The sequence below is a fragment of the Haplochromis burtoni genome, unplaced genomic scaffold, assembly GCF_018398535.1.
Source record: "Haplochromis burtoni strain Fernald_Lab_line unplaced genomic scaffold, NCSU_Asbu1 Contig_586, whole genome shotgun sequence".
Classification (NCBI taxonomy): Eukaryota; Metazoa; Chordata; class Actinopteri; order Cichliformes; family Cichlidae; genus Haplochromis; species Haplochromis burtoni.
The window spans coordinates 28,125-51,081 of NW_024582947.1; the positions used below are offsets into that span (position 1 = coordinate 28,125).

Sequence of the window (22,957 nt, forward strand, 5' to 3'; positions counted from 1 at the left end):
CACACACACACACACACACACACACACACACACACACACACACACACACAGTGCAGTCATAGAGAAGTTTTAGTTCTAGTTAATCTTTTGGAAATAAACAATAAAAGCTGAGTTTTTTTAGTCCAAAGAAACTACAGGCCAGACTAAGATGCCACAGTGCTGACATTGCATAATTCATGACAGCTTAGACATGATTAGTTGTTGAATTAATGTTCTCGTGTTATGAGATATAGACGCACATGATTAACATTCATTCATTTACCATGACGTGTTTCTGTGATTCGTGTGTGTGTTGTGACTTGTGACGTATTTCGTGGACACGTTCCCTTCAGTTTGAGGTTCCTGTAGAAAAACTTGCACAGCCTTGTAAATGGTGCCGAATGAACGGACTGAACCAGGAGCTTCTCCGTAGCGTCTCCACGGGTCTGTCAAACACTGAGAGAAGAGCTCAGTGACGCTCCGAGCAGTTCAGCTGCAAGCCGTTGATCTGGAGCTGTCCTTGGTGCTGAACACCTCAATCCAATTACCCCACCCCCAACCCCACCCCCCTCTGTTCCTCTATTTCTCCTCCTTCAGTCCGGCGACGCTCCCAGACCCCGCCGCTTCGCGCTCGTATTTGATATTCCGTGAGCGCTCGGGTGTTCCCCTCCTGCTCTGACGGTGTGTTTTGGGGCAAAATGTGGCCACGGGCCGGTCTGCGTGTTCTCGACGGGATTCACGAATTAATGGCCGGCGGGGATATGAAGCAGCAGCTGGGGTAACTCACAGGGTACTATGGTGGGACCTCCTGGGAAGCCAAAAGTTGGACTTCTCCGCCATGTCAGCTTGCTCCACAGAGGTAAGCTCCACGAGCGTTTTTTATGTGTCATCACTGACGCGAGGAGAGCGCAGCAGTTGTCTTTCTTTCTGTACTTTGTAAACTTGGAGTGCATTCGCGCATAATCACGAGTTAAGCCTGAGTCTCTTGAATCGCTTGACAGAAAGGACCGTTCTCACTTTGGACTGCAGCTGGTGTCCGCAAGAAAAGGAAGAGAAGAAACACGCGGAAGCAGTTCAAAGTAGTTTACGTGATCATTAGTGAGCGCACAATCTCATAATTCTAATGAAGTCAGTGCTTGTTTGCAGACATCAGCTCTCCCGGACTCTGGGGGGGAAACGCGAAAGATGCTCTTCTAGTCGTGACGTAGCAGCTCTGTGTCCTATGAGTGTCCCAGGAGAAGATAGACGGTCTATAATTAACTAAGGTAGACTTGAGCCAGGGGAGACGAGGCCTTATGCCGCTACTGGGATTTGTGGAACTCCATTACACAATCAGATAAGAGTCAAAGGACTTCTAATGGCAGCATAAGCTCTAAGACTAACTGCATAATGGCTCCCTTTTCTAAAAAGCACTGTTTAGATTCCAGATATTCCCTGGAGGTGGATTCAAATGGCTCTTCCCTGTTTAGTGATTTCATCAGAGAACTCTTTGTAATTAAAATAGTAAAACTTCCTGGACTAGCAAATATTAGATTATGTGATGTGCTTTTCAAAATAACTATTGTGATATGATTTTAATTTGCTGTAAAACTCTGCGATCTATCTGCTTTAAAACAAAGCAAAATCATTTACTGGGAGCACATAAGCTGCAGTAAATTCTACAATCCCACATTACATATGTAACGCACATACGTGTGTTTTTAGCAATTTTAGATTCCAGCTGACCAGACATGAGATAAAAACAACAGCACGGGGAGCACAGGGAAGTGACAGCTCGGCAAAGTGTCCGAGAAACACCTTCAAACTCGGTGCTCCAGTTGTTGAGTTCCTGAATGTATATGCACATAAAAAGCGTGTATTCAATTTTATTTATACTGTGCCACTTCAGAATAATTCTGTATTTATTAATTTATTTAATCTATTCTCCTCGGTAGGAGATCTTCTATAGAATAACCTGGTCGTACTGGTGTAATGGCTCATGTCTCTTTTTCCAGCCATGGATCTTACCAGGACTTCTGCTGGCCTGAACACAGAGAGGTGGGCCTGGTGGGCCTGGGCAATCTTCCCCTGACCAGCCACCGCCATCATCTTATCGAGCTCCATACGCACATACGCACACACTGCAAAAGCCTGTGTTTGAGGTGACCCACCCCCACAGTAAGACAGCAGTCAAAGCAAACATGACAGACAAGGTGAGTTTTAGCACGCCCAAAGTCAACCCCCGATCCGCTGCAGCTCCTTTGCTCCCCCCTGAGCCAGTGGACATCATCCGCACTAAGGCCCGCTCACGGCGGGTCAGACTCAACGTCGGTGGGCTTACACATGAAGTGTTATGGAGAACACTTGACCGGTTGCCCCGAACTCGTCTGGGACGGCTAAGGGACTGCAACACCCACGAGTCACTGCTGGAGATCTGTGATGACTACACCCTCACTGAGAATGAATACTTCTTCGACCGGCACCCGGTGGCCTTCTCCTCCATCCTCAACTTCTACAGAACAGGAAAGCTTCACATGATGGAGGAGATGTGCGCTCTGTCTTTTGGACAGGAGCTGGACTATTGGGGCATTGATGAGATCTACTTGGAGTCCTGCTGCCAGGCACGCTACCATCAGAAGAAGGAGCAGATGAACGAGGAACTGAGGAGGGAGGCAGAGACACTGAGGGACAAGGAGGGAGAGGAGGAGGAGCAGGGCTGCTGTCCTGACAAGAGGCAGAAGCTGTGGGATCTGCTGGAGAAGCCCAGCTCCTCTATAGCTGCAAAGGTAACAAGAGCTAAACACAGCCGGCATACATGATTGATGCTAGAACGTGAATGAAACCTGTGATGATGTCTCAGGTCACATTCAGGTTTCCTAAAAGTGCACAAGATGATATGTGGGCAGATTAGGTCTGTTACAAAGAAGAGTTATTTTGATAATAGAGAGAAGACATAAGACAGAGGAAGCTGCACGCTACCCTTCAGTATCTACTGTTAATCTGTGATGACGCTAATGAGAAGCAAGCAGAAGCACAGTTATGAAAGAAATGCACATTTTCTTGATTTTGTTATGATTGTCAATACTTTCAACTGTCAGAGCTAATATCAAAGAGTTTTATTATAACCAGTAACCTCTGGATCTTATCTCTCTTTTACCACAGCTCTTTATTTCATTGGTGCATGAAAAGGTTGTGCGATATAATAAACCGTACTCCAGCTCGAGTTTTTTGTCATTTAGCTTCAAAGTTGCTGCACCATAGGCGTGCTTCATGTTTTGAGGGAAAGATTTGTGTGTAATCAGTGAGAACAAAGTTTGTGCTTGTAATCGAGCAGATGTTTTTATTAATCTGATGAAAAGAGTCAATAATTTGTTTTCAGGAAGAAAAAAAGTGGATTTCCAGTGAGTGAGGTTCACAACTGTGTCTGCGCAGTTTCTGTTCAGTAATGTTCTTCACTGAGTTCGTGCTGGACACACTGCAGGTTTACCACAGCAGCCTTGCTGTGCCTATTTTATTGTCTGCAGCAGAGGAGACAGACAGCTCCTCCAAGCAGAGCATCAGTTCATTACTAACGATGTGACAGCAGTGTCTTCTGCTGAAAACTAGTCTCTTCTTCAGTTTAAGAAATACAACAAGAGTCCAACAGTTGGGTCCTTGTATATTAGGACACTGACACAAGTTTCGTTTTTTAACCTGTTTACTGAAACATTTTCCAGTTATAGTTCTATAACAGACATGGACATGATGTGTAGACTCCCAGCTTTCATTTCGAGGGAATCCACGTTCAAATTGGATGAAGAGTTTAGACATTTCAGCTCCTTAACATGTGGTACCCTCTTTTTAAAAGGACCAAAAGCAATTGGACAATTGGCTCAAAGGCTGTTTCAGGTAGGTGTGGGCAGTTCCTTCCTTATGTCCTTATCAAGTAAAAGACCTGGAGCTGATTTGAGGTGCGGTGCTTGTATTTGGAGATTTTGCTGTGAACAGACAACATGTGGTCAAAGGAGCTGTCCATGCAGGGGAAACAAGCCATCCTGAAGCTGCGAAAGCAGAAACAAACATCCATCGGAGGAATTGCTACAATAGTGGAGTAGGAAAATTTACAATTTGGTACATCCTGAGGAAGAAGGAAAGCTCCAAAACACAAAAGGACCTGGATGTCTGTGGAAGACAACAGTGCTGGAAGTAGAATAGAAGTGGAATATTCTTGAATGACCAAGTCAGTCACCTGATCTTAACCCAACTGAGCATTTCACGTGTTGAAGACAGACAGGCCCACAAACAAACAGCAACTGAAAGCTGCTGCAGTAAAGGCCTGGGAGAGTCAGGAGGAAACTCAGCATCTGCTGATGTCCATGAGTTCAGGCTGTCATTGTCAGCAAAGGGTTTTCATCCCAGTACTAGAAATGAACATTTTCTTTTCAGTTATTTGATTTGTCCAATTACTTTTGAGCCCCTGAAATGAAGGGTGATGTTAAATAAATGCTTTAGTTACTTATGTTTTCATACAGTCTTTTTGTTCAACCCGCTGAATGAAAGCTGAAAGTCTAAAGTTCGACTGCATCTGAGTTGTTTCATTTAAAATGTACTGTGGTAATGTGCAGAACCAAAATCAGGAAAAACATTGTCTCTGTCCTGATATCTATGGACCTAACTGTGTGTGAGCCTGCGAGAAGAAGAGGCAAGAACACAACAGAAGAATTAAAAGAGATATTGTAATATAGCTCACAGTAACTGTAAGCTTAGGAAAACCCACTTAGTCCAAAATAAAGATATAAAGATAGTGACAGTGGTTCTGCAGCACAAATGAGCTGCTGTGGTAGGTAAGGTCCTTGGAGCAGGATCTCAGCTTGAACCCTTCTGGAAAGAGACTTCAGATGTTGTTCTGGAGCCACTCTTACAGCTCGGGGTTACAGGCAGTGAGTCCATGTCTCTCCGACTTCTGGTACACTTTAAAGTCATCCACACGGGAGGTGGCTGGTAGTTTGTCATGACCTGTCTGAGGGTGTTAGGGTAGTGGGGAAAGGATGTTACCTTCACATATGGTGACATACCTCCAACTCTATATTATATTTATGATCTAACTGTAGGAAAATGTGAAGAACAAACGGCTATAAGTGAAGAGGAGCTCATACACAGAAGTCAGTGGGCAAGGGAGCCAAGAAATCGGGGGGTGGATTTTATTAGTGACTCCCAGTTTCTGTCTGACTGACCGAAGAGCTTTGCATGCCAAGAGTAAGCAAGCAGGATCAGATTTCCCTGTGTTTAGATCGTGTCGAGCAGATGGAGGGAGATGGCTACTTCCAGCAGATGGTTTCATAGTTAGACTCAGTGAGAACCTCTTTATGCTCCACAGCAGGAGGAGGTCATGATGGAGGCAGTGAGACAGAAACAGCGTCGTTATAATAGCTGTGAGCCGAGTCGCTGTGACACGTGCAGTTTACCTGGGAAGACTTTTTTGTTTTGTGCTCATTTTATAAACAGTCTTGTTACTTTTTAAACTGATTTCCATCAATCAAATAAAAGTAACACACTGTGGAAACCAGTTCGAGACATAGCGAGTTATAGCTGACATCACTGATGTGCTGATGCAGGACTGAGTAAAATTAGTTTCATTACATGGCGATCAAACAAACCAAGCTTTATGTTGTGTGTGCGGGTGCTAATGGCTGACTGTGCACAAAGCAGCAGCATTAGCAACAATCACACAGAGTATTTTAATCTGTGCTCCTCAGTGCTCTGGAAGCTCAAAGCACCGTCCTCTATTATGTGGAACAAAAGTGCCTCTACATCACTGGGACTTGGAGCTGTAGCCTCCGTACTGCATGAACAAAGTTCAGCCTCAATAATTTGATGCTTAACCTTTAGGACTGGACCGAACTCTTGTTCTTTTTATTGCCTTCGGTGCAGATATTATATTCAGATCTCACTGCAACATCACAAACGTTTAGCTGATTCGTTTCTGAAGTATCAGACTTAGGAAGTATAAGGTTAGGAAACATTTATAGTGACCAAGATAATCTATGAACTGAATTCCAACAGTGACTGATTATTTATATTCAATTAAAAGAACAGAAACATTCAATTTAATATACTCGTATCCTTTTCTACACAATATTTAAGGTGTCTTATATATGTCTATATAATCATTTCCTAATCACCTAACCAAGTTAGTGACAGCTAGTTCTTCCTTCTAAAAATATAACAGCACTGGCCTTTAGCAGAGCCATGTGACCCGGCTGGAACCGTAGTGTCAGCAGGAGGGAAGCCGCTTAGGCCACTCTGCAGTGACACCAGCCATGTGGCAGTGATGCAGCAGCACTTAACCAATAGGAGGGCCTCTTTCCGGTGATGTGAGCGGCTCAGTGCTACTGCTTATTAGAAAAGAAGCATCACCTGGCTATTTGTAAACCACTGCGCACAGTTTGTCATGTCCAGATGGTCAGCTGTACATCCACCAACAATAGTTGTACTTTTATTGGATAATATGAGTATTAAATCTTTAAATAATAGAGATTAGTTTCATAAACTTTACATAATCTGTATAATCTTCTTATTTTTGGCAGAGATGTTTTAGCATGTCCTCGTTGCATCCTTTGTTTGACGCACACTCAGACTGTAGTGTCGGGCTGTTCGGGTTCACTTCTCATCTCTTCCACATGTATTTAAAGCTTTTTGTGCTCCATTGTTATATGATCACCTGTGCATGCACTTATCCTGCACACAGTTTTGTGATGTATTATTATCAGTCCTTTATTTATGCAGGTAAAATCTCATTGAGATTAAAAGACAGTTATGACAGCACACCTGTAATGCAACTGTCCATAGAGAGCTATGAGTCTGACTTAGGAGTATGGCTTAATCTCCTTTGGAGCTTTTACCAGGACTGCTGCTGCTGCAAATAGACTAACTGTTGGCAGGTTGGATAGTCTGTCCTGTCCACTGTCTGACCTGCAGTGGGGAAGGTGGTGGGGTGGAGCTGGATAAAGTCACAGACTCAATCTGGCTGTGCAGTTTCAGCATTCGTCCATTTTCTTCTGCTTGTCCGTTCAGCATCACTGATGACGCTGAGCGGTACACGTTCGTTCAGACACGGGGAAGGCCTCAGCTAGCCCGTGGATTCAAATCCAAACCTCATCTGGTCTCCAGCCTGACTCAGAACTGGTTGGATGAAATCCAGTGTAGAAAAACTGATTGATAAGAAGAACGAGATCTTTTTTGGAGTGGAGAAAATGGTTTGCTTACTTTGTAGTCAGGACATTAGAGACACCGCATGCTGTTTAGGGTAGTATGTTAATGCTTTACATACTGGCTTCACCTGTTCACACAATACCTGTCTCTGATAAACCACGGGTCCACACCTCAGCACTTTTAAAATGTTACTGTACTTTATGACCTTTTGCATGCTTGCTGGACCACACAAGGGGAAAGTCTGTGATCTTAACAGTTTATGTTCAGCAATGACTTCTCACAGTCAGAGGCCTACTGCAGGGAGCTTCAGTGGTCTCAGCTGTCCACTTTGACTTAAATGTGTTCTTTATTTAGCAAAAATGGGAATTTGTATTTCGTGTAAAGCTAATAGGTTGCATGTTATATTTCAGCTTGAAGAGTTGCAGCGTTTCTGCTCAGGACTGATGTGCCTCACTAGCATATCAGCTGTGTATACGTTGTATTGTGTGCAGAGGAGGAAAAGCCGCCGATGATATGACACAGAGGCTTTTTAAGCCGACGGGATCAGTCAGAGACAGAATTAAAAGACTGTCCATTAGATTTTTGACAGCTGCTTCCTGCCTCATCTTTGACGTTGTACTTGTATTTTTCTATTTAAACCTTTAAACTGCGTTTGCTTACATTTAGGTCTCCATTAAGTAGATTATATAATAATACAAAATGATGGGATTAGTGTCTGATCCGCATGTCTCAAAGTGAGACGAAGGCTGTAAATCTGGTTCGCTAAAAAAGGATGCGTTCTGCTTTATGGGTTTGTTTGTGTCTTTTTGTACACACAGTTTGTTAATGATGTGTGGACTCATGTAAAACACTGTGGAAGTGCGGGAATAATCCACAACAACCTGTGAGCTTAAAGAGAAACGAGTCATAACACACCCACAGCCACTTTACATGGAATACCTGTGTTCATGTAGCAGTTAGTAATCATTTCAACACTTGAATGAAATGTAATATTCACAGTGAAATCCTGAGTGAAATGCAGGACAACACTGAGTCACTGCGTGTGTGTGTAAAGTGTCTGGTTCAGCTAAATAAGCTTGCCTGACAGCTATAAGCAGCTACTCAGAGGTCTATAGTTTACTGGCCTTGTGCCTTCACATAGGAGCGGTAGAGTGATTCACTAATGTACTGTAGCTTTCAGTTTGAAATGCTTCCATTCGGATGGGAATTTATGGCTGTGGCAGCACGAAGCCCAAAAGCCAAAGTGGTTTTTCTTCAGCAAAGTTCAGCCTGTCAGCTGTAAATCTTTGGTTGGCGCACATCTCCACCGTGAGTGTGCAGAGCTAACGTGCTAGCAGCCTCTTTCAACTGTAGTTTTCATCAGTATACAATAGCCACGAGGCATTACTAATCTTTCCTGCATCTCCTGTAGTGGTCAGATCTTTTATTTAGAAATATTTGGTTTCAAGTCAAAGTACTGCTTACAAAATGTTACTGCAGTACAGAAAAAATAAATCAAATTCACTCCTAAAAGTCAAAGTACTTCCAGAAGCTTGTTCTTCCACTTTATTCCACATAATTTATGGACTTTTTTAGATTCAGATTTCTTTGTATGTGTAGATTACTTGGGCCCATTAGAAATCTTTATGTACAGTTTACTGAGAAAATGTTGATGTATTCAGTCCTTATGTTTCCTGCTGTAGAGTCGAGCAGTGAGTTCAGCCAGAGCAGCCTGTTCTGAAACGTGGTTATTACCGTCTCTCATGATGGATGTGATACGCTCCACCAGCTCAAAGTAAGATTTACAAATGCGTGCACCAAGGAGTACTTTACAAAGCTCGAAACATACGCAGCTTATTAAGTTCACCTTCACACATCTGACCATTTTCTCTTTCAAAACACTTTCTGTGTGTACACGTCTAACACGACGCATCCCTCTCAGTGCGTGACACCAGAACTGGGCTAGGACTTTTTTAAAAAATCATTATTTTATGTTAGCGTAGAACTTTTCATAATTCTGACCAAAGTAGTGAAAATCAATAAATGAATCGTCTTAGTTTCAAAATGTGGAAAAATGGGAGTTATTCCTCTTTCTTGTTACAAAGACAAAGCCGAGACATTTATTCAGCCTGAGCTTCATATCTGTGGTCTGGACTGGGCTACATTCACATCAGCATCACGGCCAGCCAATAAGTAATTATTCCAAAACAACTGAACTGACTTGAGTTCAGTTATGTTAAATGCACCGTGGGCAACAGTTGCTTTAAATGTAACTGGTTTGTGGCCAGTTTTGACTCTTACTGTTTCAGTTATTTAAGATGTCAGGTTGCAGGCTGGACAGGGTGCATGCCTGATGGGCCCCAGATATTAGCCCACTGCACAGAGTTTCCCTAAGACGAAATGAAGCGTCACTTGTTTTACCGTTTGTTCACAAAATCACACGTGCAAATAGTTTTTATTTGTTTTTATGTCAGACTGAGAAAAATCAAACGTGGGCTGTGGAACATCTCGAGTAATGAATGTGGAAATAAGTGAAGCTCAGAATCAACTTCAGTGTAACAAGAGATAAAAACAATGTGACCCATGAAAGCAGCGTCTTCAAATAGAAACCATGTTGACCTCTGCAGAAACAGCCCCTGTCCAACAGATCCTGCGCCTGTTGTTCCACAAATAACTCCACGTATTGATCACAGCTTGGATTTCTCTGCTCAATCACTTTATCCAGTCTTTCATTGCAGCTCGTCTTCTTGTTCTATAAACTATCAGATTTCCATTTTGGTCACAATCTGAGAGACGTTTTTCCTCTCTTTGTCTCGCTCGTTTGTTGTCGACCCCGGCCGTGAACATTTTTGCCTCACACTCGGGCAAGAATAAAGTAAAAAGCTATGCAGTATTATTGAACGTGTGTCAATGCTGCACCAGAATTTAGTGATGTCTTCTCATGAAACTGGTCTGGTAATTCTGTTAAAAAGACAATCAAACGGCAGTCAACACGGGCTCTCGCCTCGGTGACGAAAGGATAAATAAACGAGCAGTACGTCTGCTGTTAGAGGGGGAAACGTTAACCGACAGTTGAACATGCAGCTGAGTATCTGTGTCTCCATTCAGTGCACAGAGTCCATTCACAGTCACTGAGCTCAACTCTGAACTGGACTCAGAATCTTTTGTCCAGTGTCATTGTGTCCTTTCAAATTATGAATCCTGTTTTGTTTCCTTACTTGGAATCTTTCTTAATGAACAGACTTCTTATCTTTATGTTTTGTTTGCTTCATGAACCAAATAGAGATGACATGCAGTACCCATAACACCGACTTCTAACACGTTCACTTAAAGAGATTCGTTGTGATGAGTGGAGTCCAGCGACTCAAACTTTTATGTAAAAAAGTGTTGCTGAGCACCTGAATGTCAAACGTGGAGACTCACTATATGGCTTCTAAAGCAGCTTGTCTGTTCTTGGTACTGCTTAGAATCTTCCCTGAGTGTCAAGGTCACAGCATTTGGCAGCCACTAAGCCATTAAGACGCTGCAGGGTGGACACCGTTTGATATATCTGCCTTATACTCCCCTGTGCTTTGTCCCTCTTTGACTTTCTATTTAACTCCTCTTTCTTCTTTCTCAATGTTTCGTAGTTTATTCCCAGTTTTTACTTTTGTCTAAACTCTGTAATGATGTAATGCTCTGTGTCTTTTATCGTTACCGTGATTGGCCAGAAGCTCCCCCACTGAAAATAGCTCAGATAATCCATCACATGGTTTCACAGACACCAGGACAGTTGTGGTGGTGGAATAAGAACAAAACTACAGATACAGAGATTAATGATGTTCCTTTTTTAACTGATCATTTCCTGCTCATCAGTCACGCAGTGTTAGCTATCAGTAGAGCGCTCAGTCCATGTTCCAGTGTTTAAATAAATAACTCAGCACGTCTTTAATGTGGCCCACACACTTTTATAAAGTTTAAAACAACTGCACAAGCATAAAAACTGTTATATTTATTGGGGTTGGAGTGCTGCTGACCTCTTGTCATGCTTTGGGATTGTCAGGCCTTCCATAGAGGCTTCTCCAAGGTAGTTACAAAATGTGCCCTCGTCCAGGCCCCTGGCTGAATGAGGCTCGTCCTGACTCTGATAAAACTCTACATGTTGTAGCCTATTCTGGTTAACACACATCACACTGAAGTCGCAAACAGTGCAGGAGGATTAGGCTCTGCAGCCGTCCTGGGAATTCAAGCATCGTTGATAATCAGCATCATTTACACACACCGTCCAGCTGCAAGGCAAACAGTGCAAGAAGTTTTAAATGTTCCCAAGACAAAGTTTGGTCTTTGCAGAAGCTTGTCCACAAGGGCTGATCCTTTCAGCACTGTTGCAAGTGATGTTAAACACAAGCATGGATGACAAGCTTCTATTTAATGAATGTTGCTAATCTTGTTACCAAGCTCAGTCCACAGATTCAGTAACATTAGCAAGTGGTGGAGGCCAGCAGGTGCAGGTGGATGACGGAAAGGCAGGAGGAGCAGAGACCCGAGGCGGTGAACTGAAGAGGGGGTCGGATATAAACCAAGTTTAGGTGGAGTTTGTTTTCGTTGTGCTGACTTTTTACAGTCAGTTACAATAACTCGTACTGCTGCTACTAGCTAGCATGACGGAGTTTCTATACTGCTGGGCGGGTGCTTTTATCTTATTTTATTTGGAAGGTTAGTTAGTAGAGTTGCCAACCGTCCCTTAAAATACGGAATCGTCCCGTATTTAGAAACAAAAGTACACGTCCCGTATTGAGCTAATAAGGGACGCACTTTGTCCCGTAATACAGTGAGAATCAAAAGTAGTCTATAATATGTTAATGGAATTAACGCTTTGTTTGAAAACATAATTCCCAGCCCCTCTCCTGCTTTGTGACCAATGAGCTGACAGCACACTTATGACAATTCGAGTATGACAATTCAGATTACCGCTCATCTCATTGGTCGAGGAAAGGTCGCTTACGGAGAAAATACCGGAAGACAACAGATGACCACAACAAGAAGCATGGCCAACAGGGAAACAAACGCCGACACTGCGGTGCAAGTCTCGGAGACAGTACACCTAAAGCTGGGCAGACACTGTGCGATTTTTTCAGTCACGTTATTCAGCTCCTGCTCAAACTGCACGATTGACTCGCAGGGGTTAGAAGTTGCATAGGTCACGATGCAGGTCTCACACTATACCGCCCGATGCTCTGATGCGACCTGAGTGCTCACACTGTGCCTCCATAACATGAAGGTTATAACAGAAAATCTGTCGCTCTCTCTCTCTGTCTTTCACTCACACAGACACACCACCACCATCAACTTTGCTAAATTGCTAATGAAAAACATGATCAGGCAGCTGTGATTGAGCAGCATGTAAATCCAACTATTTTCACGGTTGTTGTGGTCGTGATAATTTTGTGAGGCCACATCTGGAAAGGCTCGGATGAGCCTTTTCGAAGTTCTACAAGTTGTGCCTCCATCGCTTGTGTCCAGATTGCTGCTCCGTCTTTTTCACCGACGTTTACGTGTTTGCGCGTGAGCAGTGTGAGCGCTGTGGTGACACCCTCACGAGCGATTGATGATCGGGAGCTGTCGTGAGGTGTTAATCGCTTCTCGTTACCCCACATATACTACACGACGCACGATGAAGGCCAAAATTGGGCCGATCACCAAATCGGCCGCACGACTCAAAAATCGGCTCAAAATGGGCCTAAAACCGCACAGTGTGAGCCCAGCATTAGAACAATGTTTGTTCACTCAGAGAAAGAAAAAAAAGGAGGAATGGGAAAAGGGAAACACCTGGCTGGGAAAGTGCACGATAACACCTATAAAGCGCACTGCACTGTGTGCCGGCGCACTTTTTCCATAGGCATGCTTCTAGTGGTGGCACATGAAGAACATGAGGGGCGTGACAGCTCGGGGAACCCTTAACCAATTTCTTGTCCACCAGGCCGGCAGAAGCAGATATGGTATGTAAACACTGGTTTGTTGTTTAAACCCTGTGGTTAAGGTTAATATGGGCATGTGCAGTGAATATCAGCGCTATGTGGCCAGAAGTGTGATAATATAACTTATTTTGTGTAATAAACAACTGCAAGGATAGATGATTACAACAAATAGATGACTAATACATAAAAGTAATACATAGATGAATAATGATGATGAGTTATGATGCGTAATCATGGCAACAAGCTGGTTTACAAACAGGAGCAGCTGATTAGCATTAGAAAAGCTGGAATAATACCTCAGCTGAAGCCAATTGTACTAAATGCACTAAATGTGCACTGTTACAAGAATATTTTTCTTTCTATTGTTTCCTATTAATTTAAGTTAAGCAGGACAGAGTTCTTTTAAAGAAAGATTTACTTATATTCTCAAAAGTTAAGCATGACAGGCTTCTGTTTAAGAAAGAGACCTGTTTTACTGTGTTAACGTTATTTTGAGCTAAAAATAAATGGCTAAATGATCACTTGTTTCCCATATGGTCATATCACAAAGAATATGCATCTGCTTAAATCAAATTCAGGTCAAATGGTTAAAAAAATAATTTCACACACAAAAAAGAAGAGCTACAAAATTCACCACACTGGGAAGGGTGAAGACAACTGGGTTGCCCGGCCCTGGCCACGAGGTGTCCCTTATTTATTTTTCAGGGAGTTGGCAACCCTATGTTGAGCTGAAAAGGAACAGTTTGTCCCGTAATTCAGCTACAATGAAAAAGACACAAAGCTGGAGTTATTCTGTGTCTTTGCTGCACAGCTGCCTCTTCTTCTTTCATCCTCCCCCCTCCCTCTCCCGTTTCTACTTCAATCATGAAACTGATCAATGATCAGCTGATCGGCTTTTCTCTCTTGTTTGTTTATCGCCCACTTTGCGCCAGAAAGAGGAAACCAGCGGATGTCGCGCTAAACAACAGCAGCACGTTTAAGCTTGATCAGCTGTTGTTAGAATTTATTTAATATTAATTTCTAGTATCAGCTGATGTTTGCTGGAGCCACAGCTGCAAAGCTGCTGGTCATGATATGGTTTGGTTATCTGGTGAGAGGGAAACATGAAGATGAAACCAGGAGATGTCCTTACTGGATCATCAGAGCTGAACAGGTGATGGAGAAACAGGTTTACCTTTTAGGTGACATGAATGAGTTGAAGGGAAGTTATGAACTGTTTCTGAGAGACAAATAACACCAGGATCCTTTTCTAGTAGCTGACAGCTGGTAACTGTGCAGGGGCGGGTCTAGCAAAGTGTTGCCAGGGGGGCAGGTAGGGCATTAACAGGGAGAGGGGGCACAAAGAAATACTTTTCTTTCTTATTCTCATTTAAAATGTCTCGCTTTTAACAAATAATTATCTGAATCTTACAACAAATGTTTTCATCTGATGTAAAATGTATAGAAATCCATTATTGTACATAGTAATTTTTTTAGGGTCCCATCATAATTTCTTCAGAAGTAGCTAAGTACTGTATATGATGCCAGTATTTTCCCACATTTTCTAGATACTGTACCAGTACTGTGTGTAAAATGCCATCAAAAAGTCAATTAAGTTTTATTCTTCCTGTCTTTCTTTCACTTTTTAAAGGTTGCCATGTTAGAAAAAATATTTTGCCCTGCCATGCTGTTTATTGATGTGGCAAATGAATAGGTTTATGAAAATATGATCTAAATCTGTCATCAGTAATGATCATGTCTCACCTCTAGCCTTCTCTGTTTAATTTCAGGTTTTCACCAATGTGTTGTAGATAGTTCAGGAGGTTAACTGACCAAGCAGTCTACTTTCGGGTACTGTTTAGAATACCAGAACAGGGAGGATGGTGTAGGTTTAAGTTTATTAGACTGATTTCCCGGGCGGCCACCTGAACTCACAACTCCTTGTCGCTTGGCCAGGGCCCGGGGGCGCCGACGGTCCGGGCTGATCCCCTCTCCTGCTCGCGGTGGGGGGGGTAGGTTCGGCCGGATGGCTCCCCAGCCTCAGTTGGGCGATGGGGGTATGTGGCGGGGCGTGGCCTGCGGTGCCGTGCAGGGAAGACGGGCGCACCTGCACGGCATCTGCAATCACGCCCCGCCGAATATTGTAACGGGTGCTGTGTTTGAGGTTGTTGCGATAACGTTGAGCGGGCAGCGGGAGAGCTGCAGCTCTGTGAGCACTGTGAACAGCAACCGTGTGAGTCAATGAAGTATGCTGCAAAGCATGAACTCGCCCCCGGGTCTGCCGTGGTCATTTACAGTGGTCAACTCCACTTTTCTGTCACTGTTCTAACAGTTACCGTGTTTTATGCTGCATTTCTATTGTGTTCTGAGTTTGTATGGCTGCTATACTGGCAACACTGGTCTCCCTGTGAAAGAGATTTGGTCCCAGTAGAACTCCCTGGTTAAATAAAGGTCAGATAAATGCAGGGGGGGTGTGGGAGTTTGTCCAGTCGCTCTGTCTGATTTCATGGAGCAGTGCTTCAGGAGGATGGCTTCTTGGGCTTGTTATTACAGGCTGTTGGGTCCCAGTAAAGCCACAGTGAGGGCTGATTCTGATCTGGTTTTTTGGAAGACACAGTTTCCAGGTACAGTCGGAGGTGTTGGGTTTGGTGGCTTTAGAATCACTTCCCAGCTCTTCAAACACACTAACCCTGTCAGTAAATGGACTGGTTCTCATATAGCGCTTTTCTACTGGATCACTCAAAGTGCTTCATACAACATGGTTCATTCACTCGTTCATACAAGCACTTTTTTCTACACCTCAGTGCTTTCTGACAGTCACACACATTCGCACTCCAGTGGAGTATGAATTGGAGCACTCTTGGGTTTAGTGTCTTGCCTGTACTCAAACGTGCTAGCTGCAGCAGCCATGGCTCTGCTGCTGACAAGCGTGGAATGAAATCTTTGTTTTGTTGTGTTTCATTTGGATAAGGATTCAAAGCTGATTTCACTTTTAGTCTTTTTAAGCAATTTTGAAATGACAAAACATTCAGTTTGTAATCAGTTGCATCATAATGATCATTATAATTTTTCACCTGAAGAATGAACAATGATTTGCAATACTAACATGCAAATACTTTAAAAGTAATCAGTTTTTTCATGTGACATTTGTACCTTTATCTACTCCACTGACACACAGTACGTATTATGTGTTGAAGCCACTGAAATGTAAGCTAACAGGAAATTGAGTTGTCCCCAGAGAACAGTGCAGTGGTCTTTTGTCAGATATCACGTCAGATGTATTTAAAGACAAAAAAATAATCTTGCATCGTCTATTTCCGCCTGTTGCTTGATTCTTCCTGTTGGGGGAGGAAAGAATGAGTAACCAATTCTAACCTTCCTCTCTATCCTTTCTATGTATAGCAGCGCAATCCTATTACAATAAACCTGAAATGTCCTACCAAGGGCTACACTGAGAGGACTCAGAACACACATCCTTCAGCTTCGTTACTCTGCTTTCCCAGTTAGAGTTTTTAAATTGGCTATAAGTAATAGTTGAATCCCCTGGGCCCCTTTTTCCATTCAGTCATTCTCTGAGAAGAAGGTTTTATCTTTATTGAATTGAAAAGGCGACAAAAAGGACAAAATTGTTTCAAACCCTAGTAAACCAAGTGTGAAGCTAAACACGCAGGAGCAAGAACTAACTTTTGTTTCCATTTTCCTCCCCAAAAAAGAAAGACACGAGTGTTTTTAGGTGTTACTCACATTGTTTTGCACCGTGTATTGTAGTGCTTTGTCAGATTTTGGAATCATTTCCAGTTGCAGTTAATGTCAGAAGGTTTGTAGTCTTGTGTGTTTTTGTGTTCTCATTAAAATGCAAATCTGACATCATGTGAGCACATCGGCGTGATTTTCTGAAGAGACACAGGAAACACTGTAAAATGTTTTTTTGCAGGTTGAATAAAAGCTGTTGTCTTATCACCGCTGCAGGTCTCCTCCTACATGACAAGTTCCACGTGAAAGTGTCCGTGCCAGAATTTTTCACAAAGCTGCTTAAAACATTAAAGTCAGCGTCTGTTTGCTGTAACCTGGCTTACAAAGACAAAAGCAGAAAATGCCCATATGTGGTGATGTGTGGATCGTAAGAGCTTTTCATTTCTGCTTGGACATAATGAACCGATGAAAGTTAAGGGCTGACTGTCACTGTGGATGCACAACTTCCAAAGCTAAATCTTCTTAAGGGCCTTAATCAAAAAGGCCTGACCTTTAGTAGCTTTTCAAATAGCACCACCTTCAGGACAAAGTTGGTACCACCATGAAGGGTAACAAAAATGTCTCAAAAATGTCTCATGTAGTCTAAGAAACTTCTACTCTAGAATGTACACTTCAGTGATTAGTAGCAGCAAACAGGGTTTGTCTTATTAAAGAACGTGTTACTGTTTACAGGCACAGAAACAGATGTAATGGAAGACATGTATGCAGCTAACACTATGCCCAGCTAATGTAATAACCTGCTTTTGTCTTGCAGATCCTGGCCATGATCTCCATCCTGTTCATCGTCATTTCCACAATTTCACTGTCCCTCAACACTCTGCCAGAGCTGCAGGTTGTAGATGAATTTGGCCAGTTCAGTGACAACCCCAGTTTAGCCCACGTCGAAGCCGTCTGTATTGCCTGGTTCACCATGGAATACATGTTACGGCTGCTCTCAGCACCCAATAAGTGGGTCTTCATGAAAGCACCACTGAACATTATTGATTTGCTGGCAATACTGCCTTACTATGTGACCCTCTGTCTAACTGAATCTAACAAGAGCGTGCTGCAGTTCCAGAATGTGCGGCGTGTGGTTCAAATCTTCCGTATTATGAGGATCTTGAGGATTCTGAAACTGGCCAGGCACTCGACGGGGCTCCAGTCTTTGGGCTTCACTTTACGAAGGAGCTACAACGAGTTGGGACTGCTGATCCTGTTTTTAGCCATGGGCATCATGATTTTCTCTAGCTTGGTATTCTTTGCTGAAAAGGATGAAGATGCTACAAAATTCACCAGCATCCCTGCTTCGTTTTGGTGGGCAACCATTACTATGACGACTGTCGGGTATGGTGACATTTACCCACAAACCCTGCTTGGTAAGATTGTAGGAGGGCTTTGCTGCATAGCAGGCGTGCTTGTCATTGCTCTTCCTATTCCAATCATTGTGAACAACTTCTCAGAGTTCTACCGAGAGCAGAAGAGGCAAGAGAAGGCCATCAAGAGGAGGGAAGCTCTAGAACGAGCAAAACGGAGTGGAAGCATTGTTTCTATTAACCTAAAGGATGCTTTTGCCCGCAGTATGGAATTAACAGATGTGTTGGTAGAAAAAAGAGAGGACAGTAAATGTCCCGTTGAAAATCACCTGTCACCCAGTCGCTGGAGCTACCACAAGCACTACCACAATGCAGAGGCAGGTAGCCCTGGCAGGTCTCAACAATACCAAGAAGTGGCCCAGCAGGGCTCCCCAGAGCGATTCAAGCCCACGTCGAATAAAACTACTCCTCAACACCTCAGTGCAAAGCGGCTAGAAGATACTTACAACAAGACAGCAGCCATTCAAGAGCAGCAGGAAAAAATTCGAGAAGAACAGATTGAGATGAAAGAGCTCTCATCCACTCTGGCCCAGCAAGCATCACCTAAAGTCAGTCGTTCCAGGGAATCTTCAACTGCAGCGGATAATTTTGCACTGGAAAGAGGGGAGCGAAGCTCACTGCTCCCCAGTGTTGAAGGAGGTCAAGCTGGTACTCGACATCAGTGTATTCCACCTCCCTTGGACCTAAGTCAGATCAGCAATATGGAGGTAAAGCAGGGCCCTGACAGCATTCAGCCAATGACATTCATCAAAGAGGGTTTGTATGAGTTCACATCTAACCCCAAAGGAAGGTTGACTGGGGATCTGAATTTGTTCTCACAGAGTGCAGAAAGCTCTGGGATGACCTATGATAGCACCGGCACAGCTTTGGAAGATCACGGCAGCCCTCAAAACACAAGAGCCCTGAAGCTTGACTTCATTGCATCTAAAGATGATGTCCTCGTGGCAGTGATGACACCTGTGGCGACACCCGTCCCCACTGGCTCTGCAAAGTGTGCTCAACTACTTACTGACGAATTGGTTTCCAGGTTTTCTCCGTCTCCCAGTTATACAACACAGGAAACTAAGTCTCCGCTGGCTATCCTGCAATCTCCATCCCTGGCTCAGCAATATATCAGTCCCAGCACCCCCAAGGGGGGAGGTGAAAGCTCAGCAGGCAGGAGCTTAGAAGGTGAAGGGCAGCTCACTGGCTTAAGCCACCTGGGCAGGAATCACATGGAGAGATCTACTGCTGCCTCGGGTGGTGGTGCTAGTCCATTGTCAAAAGCATGCTCACTCAACAGCACCCAAGACCTAGTAAGTAAGGAAGGAGTGGCCGATGGAGGATTAGAGGAAGCAGAACAGAGAGTAGAAAAACGAGAAAATCACATTGTTCTGGATGGAAGCCGAACGCCGCCCTGTGAAACCAACATGTGAGCTTTAAAGAAAAATGCAGACAGGGCCAAGGCAAAGCAAAGGCTGATGGGATGCTTGACAGGAAGTACCAGGAATAACCTGTGACAGATGCTGTGTGTGTGTGCACTGGACTTTTTGACAAAGACATTAAACAAATCTATCATAAAAGCTGCAACTCTTCCGATCTCACGACACATTCGAACGGTCGTTCCTTTTTTGACCTTGGTGCTGCTGTCATGACTTTATTACTGGAGGACATTCATAAGCACACGCATGCCTGACTGGGCACTGTTTGAACTTGAGTCTAAGTGACACCGTGTGGTGTCAGTGTTACTGATTGATTTTGTTTAAATGAGACATGAACAGTGGCAACCTGACCTGTGTTTTAGGCCTTGTCTGAATGATAATGTTCGGGACTATCCTGAAGAGTCAGATATTCAGTTTCCTAACACTTGCTCCCCAAGGCCGGATTTGAATGGACAGTTATACCAAGGAAAGACAGACCGTGAAAGGAAATTATATTTTTTATATTTACAAATTTTAAAAATCTATCTTTTGCAAGACTTGCAAGAAAAATCAATGATCAGTCATTATTCTGTGTTGTAGATCTTCCTTACTCATTATTACATTCTTGTAACGGGACAACCACAAGCACATGATACAAGACAAAAGTCCCACATAGTACTGCATTGTCCAAAAGAACATATGTATCTGCTGTTGAGCACTGTGATCTATGCTCTAACTTTAACTATTTCTATATATTTCAGTTTTATGTTGTTGTTTTTGTTCTTGGTTACTTTTTGTTGTATTTTTCTTTTCATTTTTCTTGTTCCTAAATATGTGAAATGGAGATACAATCTCTACTATATTCACTGTTTGCACAAATTTCCATCCATCCATGTTCTACTGCTTGTCCCTTGTCGCGGGTGAGAGGTCGGGTATACCCTGGACAGGCCACCAGTCTGTCCCAGGGCTTCCACCAATGTCCAGCATGAAATATCCTAACAACGAACATTAGTCAAAAACAATACAAACCCATACTGAGACACACGATTTGAGACAGAAAGACAGAAAGGAAACCTCACACAGTTTCCATGATTACTCACTTGTGGTTCATCATACACTGCTTTAATTCCCAGTTCCCACACATACTGTGTGTGTGATGAAGGTTTGACGAACCTCAGATCTGACTTTGTTTTTGGATTCTTTATCAACACAGTGGCCAGGCGCATAGTGTATTCAGGAAAATGAGTGGTGGAAGTAGAGTTCATGAAAAGCAACCATTGTCTTCTTTCTTTATTTTTGTCTCTGTGAGACTAGTGTCTTATCATAACATCAGCCCTATCTAATCGTTTTAATCTTGCTAGTGTACTCACCAAGCTAAGAATGAGATCTGGTAACATGGAGACTTTCATAAAAAAATAAAAAGGCCAACCAGTCAGCCATCAGGAGTCATATTCAATTGCCCTTGTTTACTTAGCTAGTCTTAGCATGTTTCAAAGAATGTGTCTGATTTGAGTGCCGTACAGCAACAGGCTGTTTTTGGCCACGCTGTTAAAAATGTTCACTGAGACAGTAACAGCAAGCCGGAGTGAAAACGGCCAAAATGTGACTTAAAGTAAGAATTTAGAAAACTGGAAGCTGTTGGTTTACAGTGAGACGACTCAAATGGCTTGTCTGATAGAAAATACTGTGGCTATTAACCATTTGTCTTCCATGCTTTAAGTGTATAATAAATATGACACAAGAAAGTATGTTCCAATACATGGAACAGCATGTCAGAGATAACTAGATATCTTTCTGCAACAGGTCACATTTTGCAGCATGCAAGCTAGCATGCTATTTTGACCACACTTCTGAAAATCTCTTGCATCGATGTCAGCATGCTAGCAGAATTCAGCAGCTGTACTCGTCGTATCACGAGTTATACAACAGCTGCCAGAGTAAGACCGTGTGGAAAGAGACAAACGAGGTCTTCTTAGTGAGAGGAGGTGCAGGCTCAAGCATCTGGACTTCAGTTATTGCAAAGACACATCGCTTTAAACCAAGAATAATTGTAATATGATGAGTGCAGAGAGATAAATAGAGGGAGTGTGTCTGTGTGACCTTTAGGTGCTGACTGTATTATAAAGGTAGAACAATAGTTCCTTTTGCAGGGAGTCACTTGAGTAAAAAGACCTGACGTCACTTTAAGCATTATCTTTGGGAACCTTTGACATTTTTCTTTTGTTTGTGTTTTTAAAGATCAGATTTGCATTCATGTGAATGAACCTGACAGATTCAAATGCACATTTAACTGTGTGAATAGAGCAGAGTGAGCAGGTGGTGATTAGGTCACATGCTAACAGGGGAATGGTACTGTGTTATCTGTGTTCCCTGATGAGCTTATCAGTTGTTTCACATTTTTGTTGTTGGTTAAAACTTTGAGCTGTGTGTTGTTCTTAACATCTCAGTACATGAAGTTTTTAAAAATATGTGCCTTTTCATAAATAGATAATTTATGAGAAGGTGAAAAAAACTGTTAGATGTGGCCCGACTTTTTCTTTGTCTTCTTTTCTCGTGCTCTCTCTTTGTCCTTGTGCAGTAGATATATTTAAATGAAAATCCTCACATTTTCTGGATTTGCGTACCTTTACAACTTTGTATTATTATCTCATCAACGTTATCGCACCCCATAGCTCATCGTTCCAACCTCACAGTGCCACACTGTCATTTGATTTCATCAGCTGAAAGCAGCACGTTCGGTGTGTGACTCGAGTGCAGCAGCAGATTACTGACAGCCAAACGGACATAACGTCTAAAAACACGGCTTTTTATGTCGTGCAAGTGGACTCAGCTAGATTTATGTTATGATAAATTGCACAACATTAACTAAATGTTAATTCTTCCCAAGTATATATCCAGCCTAACGTAGATCAAGACAAACTCAGAGAAGTTTAAAAAGAGCACCAGTTCTAACAAACGTTGGTTTGTCGCTGCTGCAGGTCGGGAAGCATGAGAACAGTGTTATGGCTTTCCACAACCTCATCTCCACTCATTTGTCGGAGAATTGTTATTCATATTTGTTCATTCAGATTGTGTACAGTAAACATACAACTGTAAAGCTTCTCGATCTGTCCTGCCAGCTCCACTTCTTTAATGCCCCACTCGTCCATCCTCATATACTTTATTGAATTGTAGCCTGTGCAATGATTAGTATGAGTTATTATATATAGCTCAGTGTAATGATAGTAAATGATAAAGAGTTTTGATTCAGTTATCAAAATGCAAGACAAATAAATGTGTTCATGTGACCTCATCTTGTTGTGTGTATTTTTGTGTCTGTATTTGTGCCACATCAGGTAGTTTTGCTAATATAACCACTACAAATTCTGCAAATCAAAACACTTCAACT

General features: G+C 42.8%; 1 protein-coding gene across 1 annotated transcript; it reads left to right on the top strand.

Moving 5' to 3' along the window:
• The first annotated feature begins 41 nt into the window (after positions 1 to 41).
• LOC102298204 (potassium voltage-gated channel subfamily B member 2) lies at positions 42 to 22,856 on the top strand. Its single transcript, XM_005948320.3, has 3 exons — positions 42 to 838; positions 1,974 to 2,744; positions 17,572 to 22,856. Exons 2-3 carry the CDS (start codon positions 2,160 to 2,162, stop codon positions 19,582 to 19,584), a joined length of 2,598 nt encoding a protein of 865 aa, XP_005948382.1. The 5' UTR covers positions 42 to 838; positions 1,974 to 2,159; the 3' UTR covers positions 19,585 to 22,856.
• The last annotated feature ends 101 nt before the right edge of the window (positions 22,857 to 22,957 follow it).

What these genes read in the sequence shown, in the direction of transcription:
- LOC102298204 (XM_005948320.3), top strand. Translation starts at nt 2,160, where the DNA reads ATGACAGACAAGGTGAGTTTTAGCACGCCCAAAGTCAACCCCCGATCC. An exon ending in GCTCCTCTATAGCTGCAAAG is followed by an intron (nt 2,745 to 17,571) that starts GTAACAAGAGCT and finishes TTTGTCTTGCAG; the next exon opens with ATCCTGGCCATGATCTCCAT.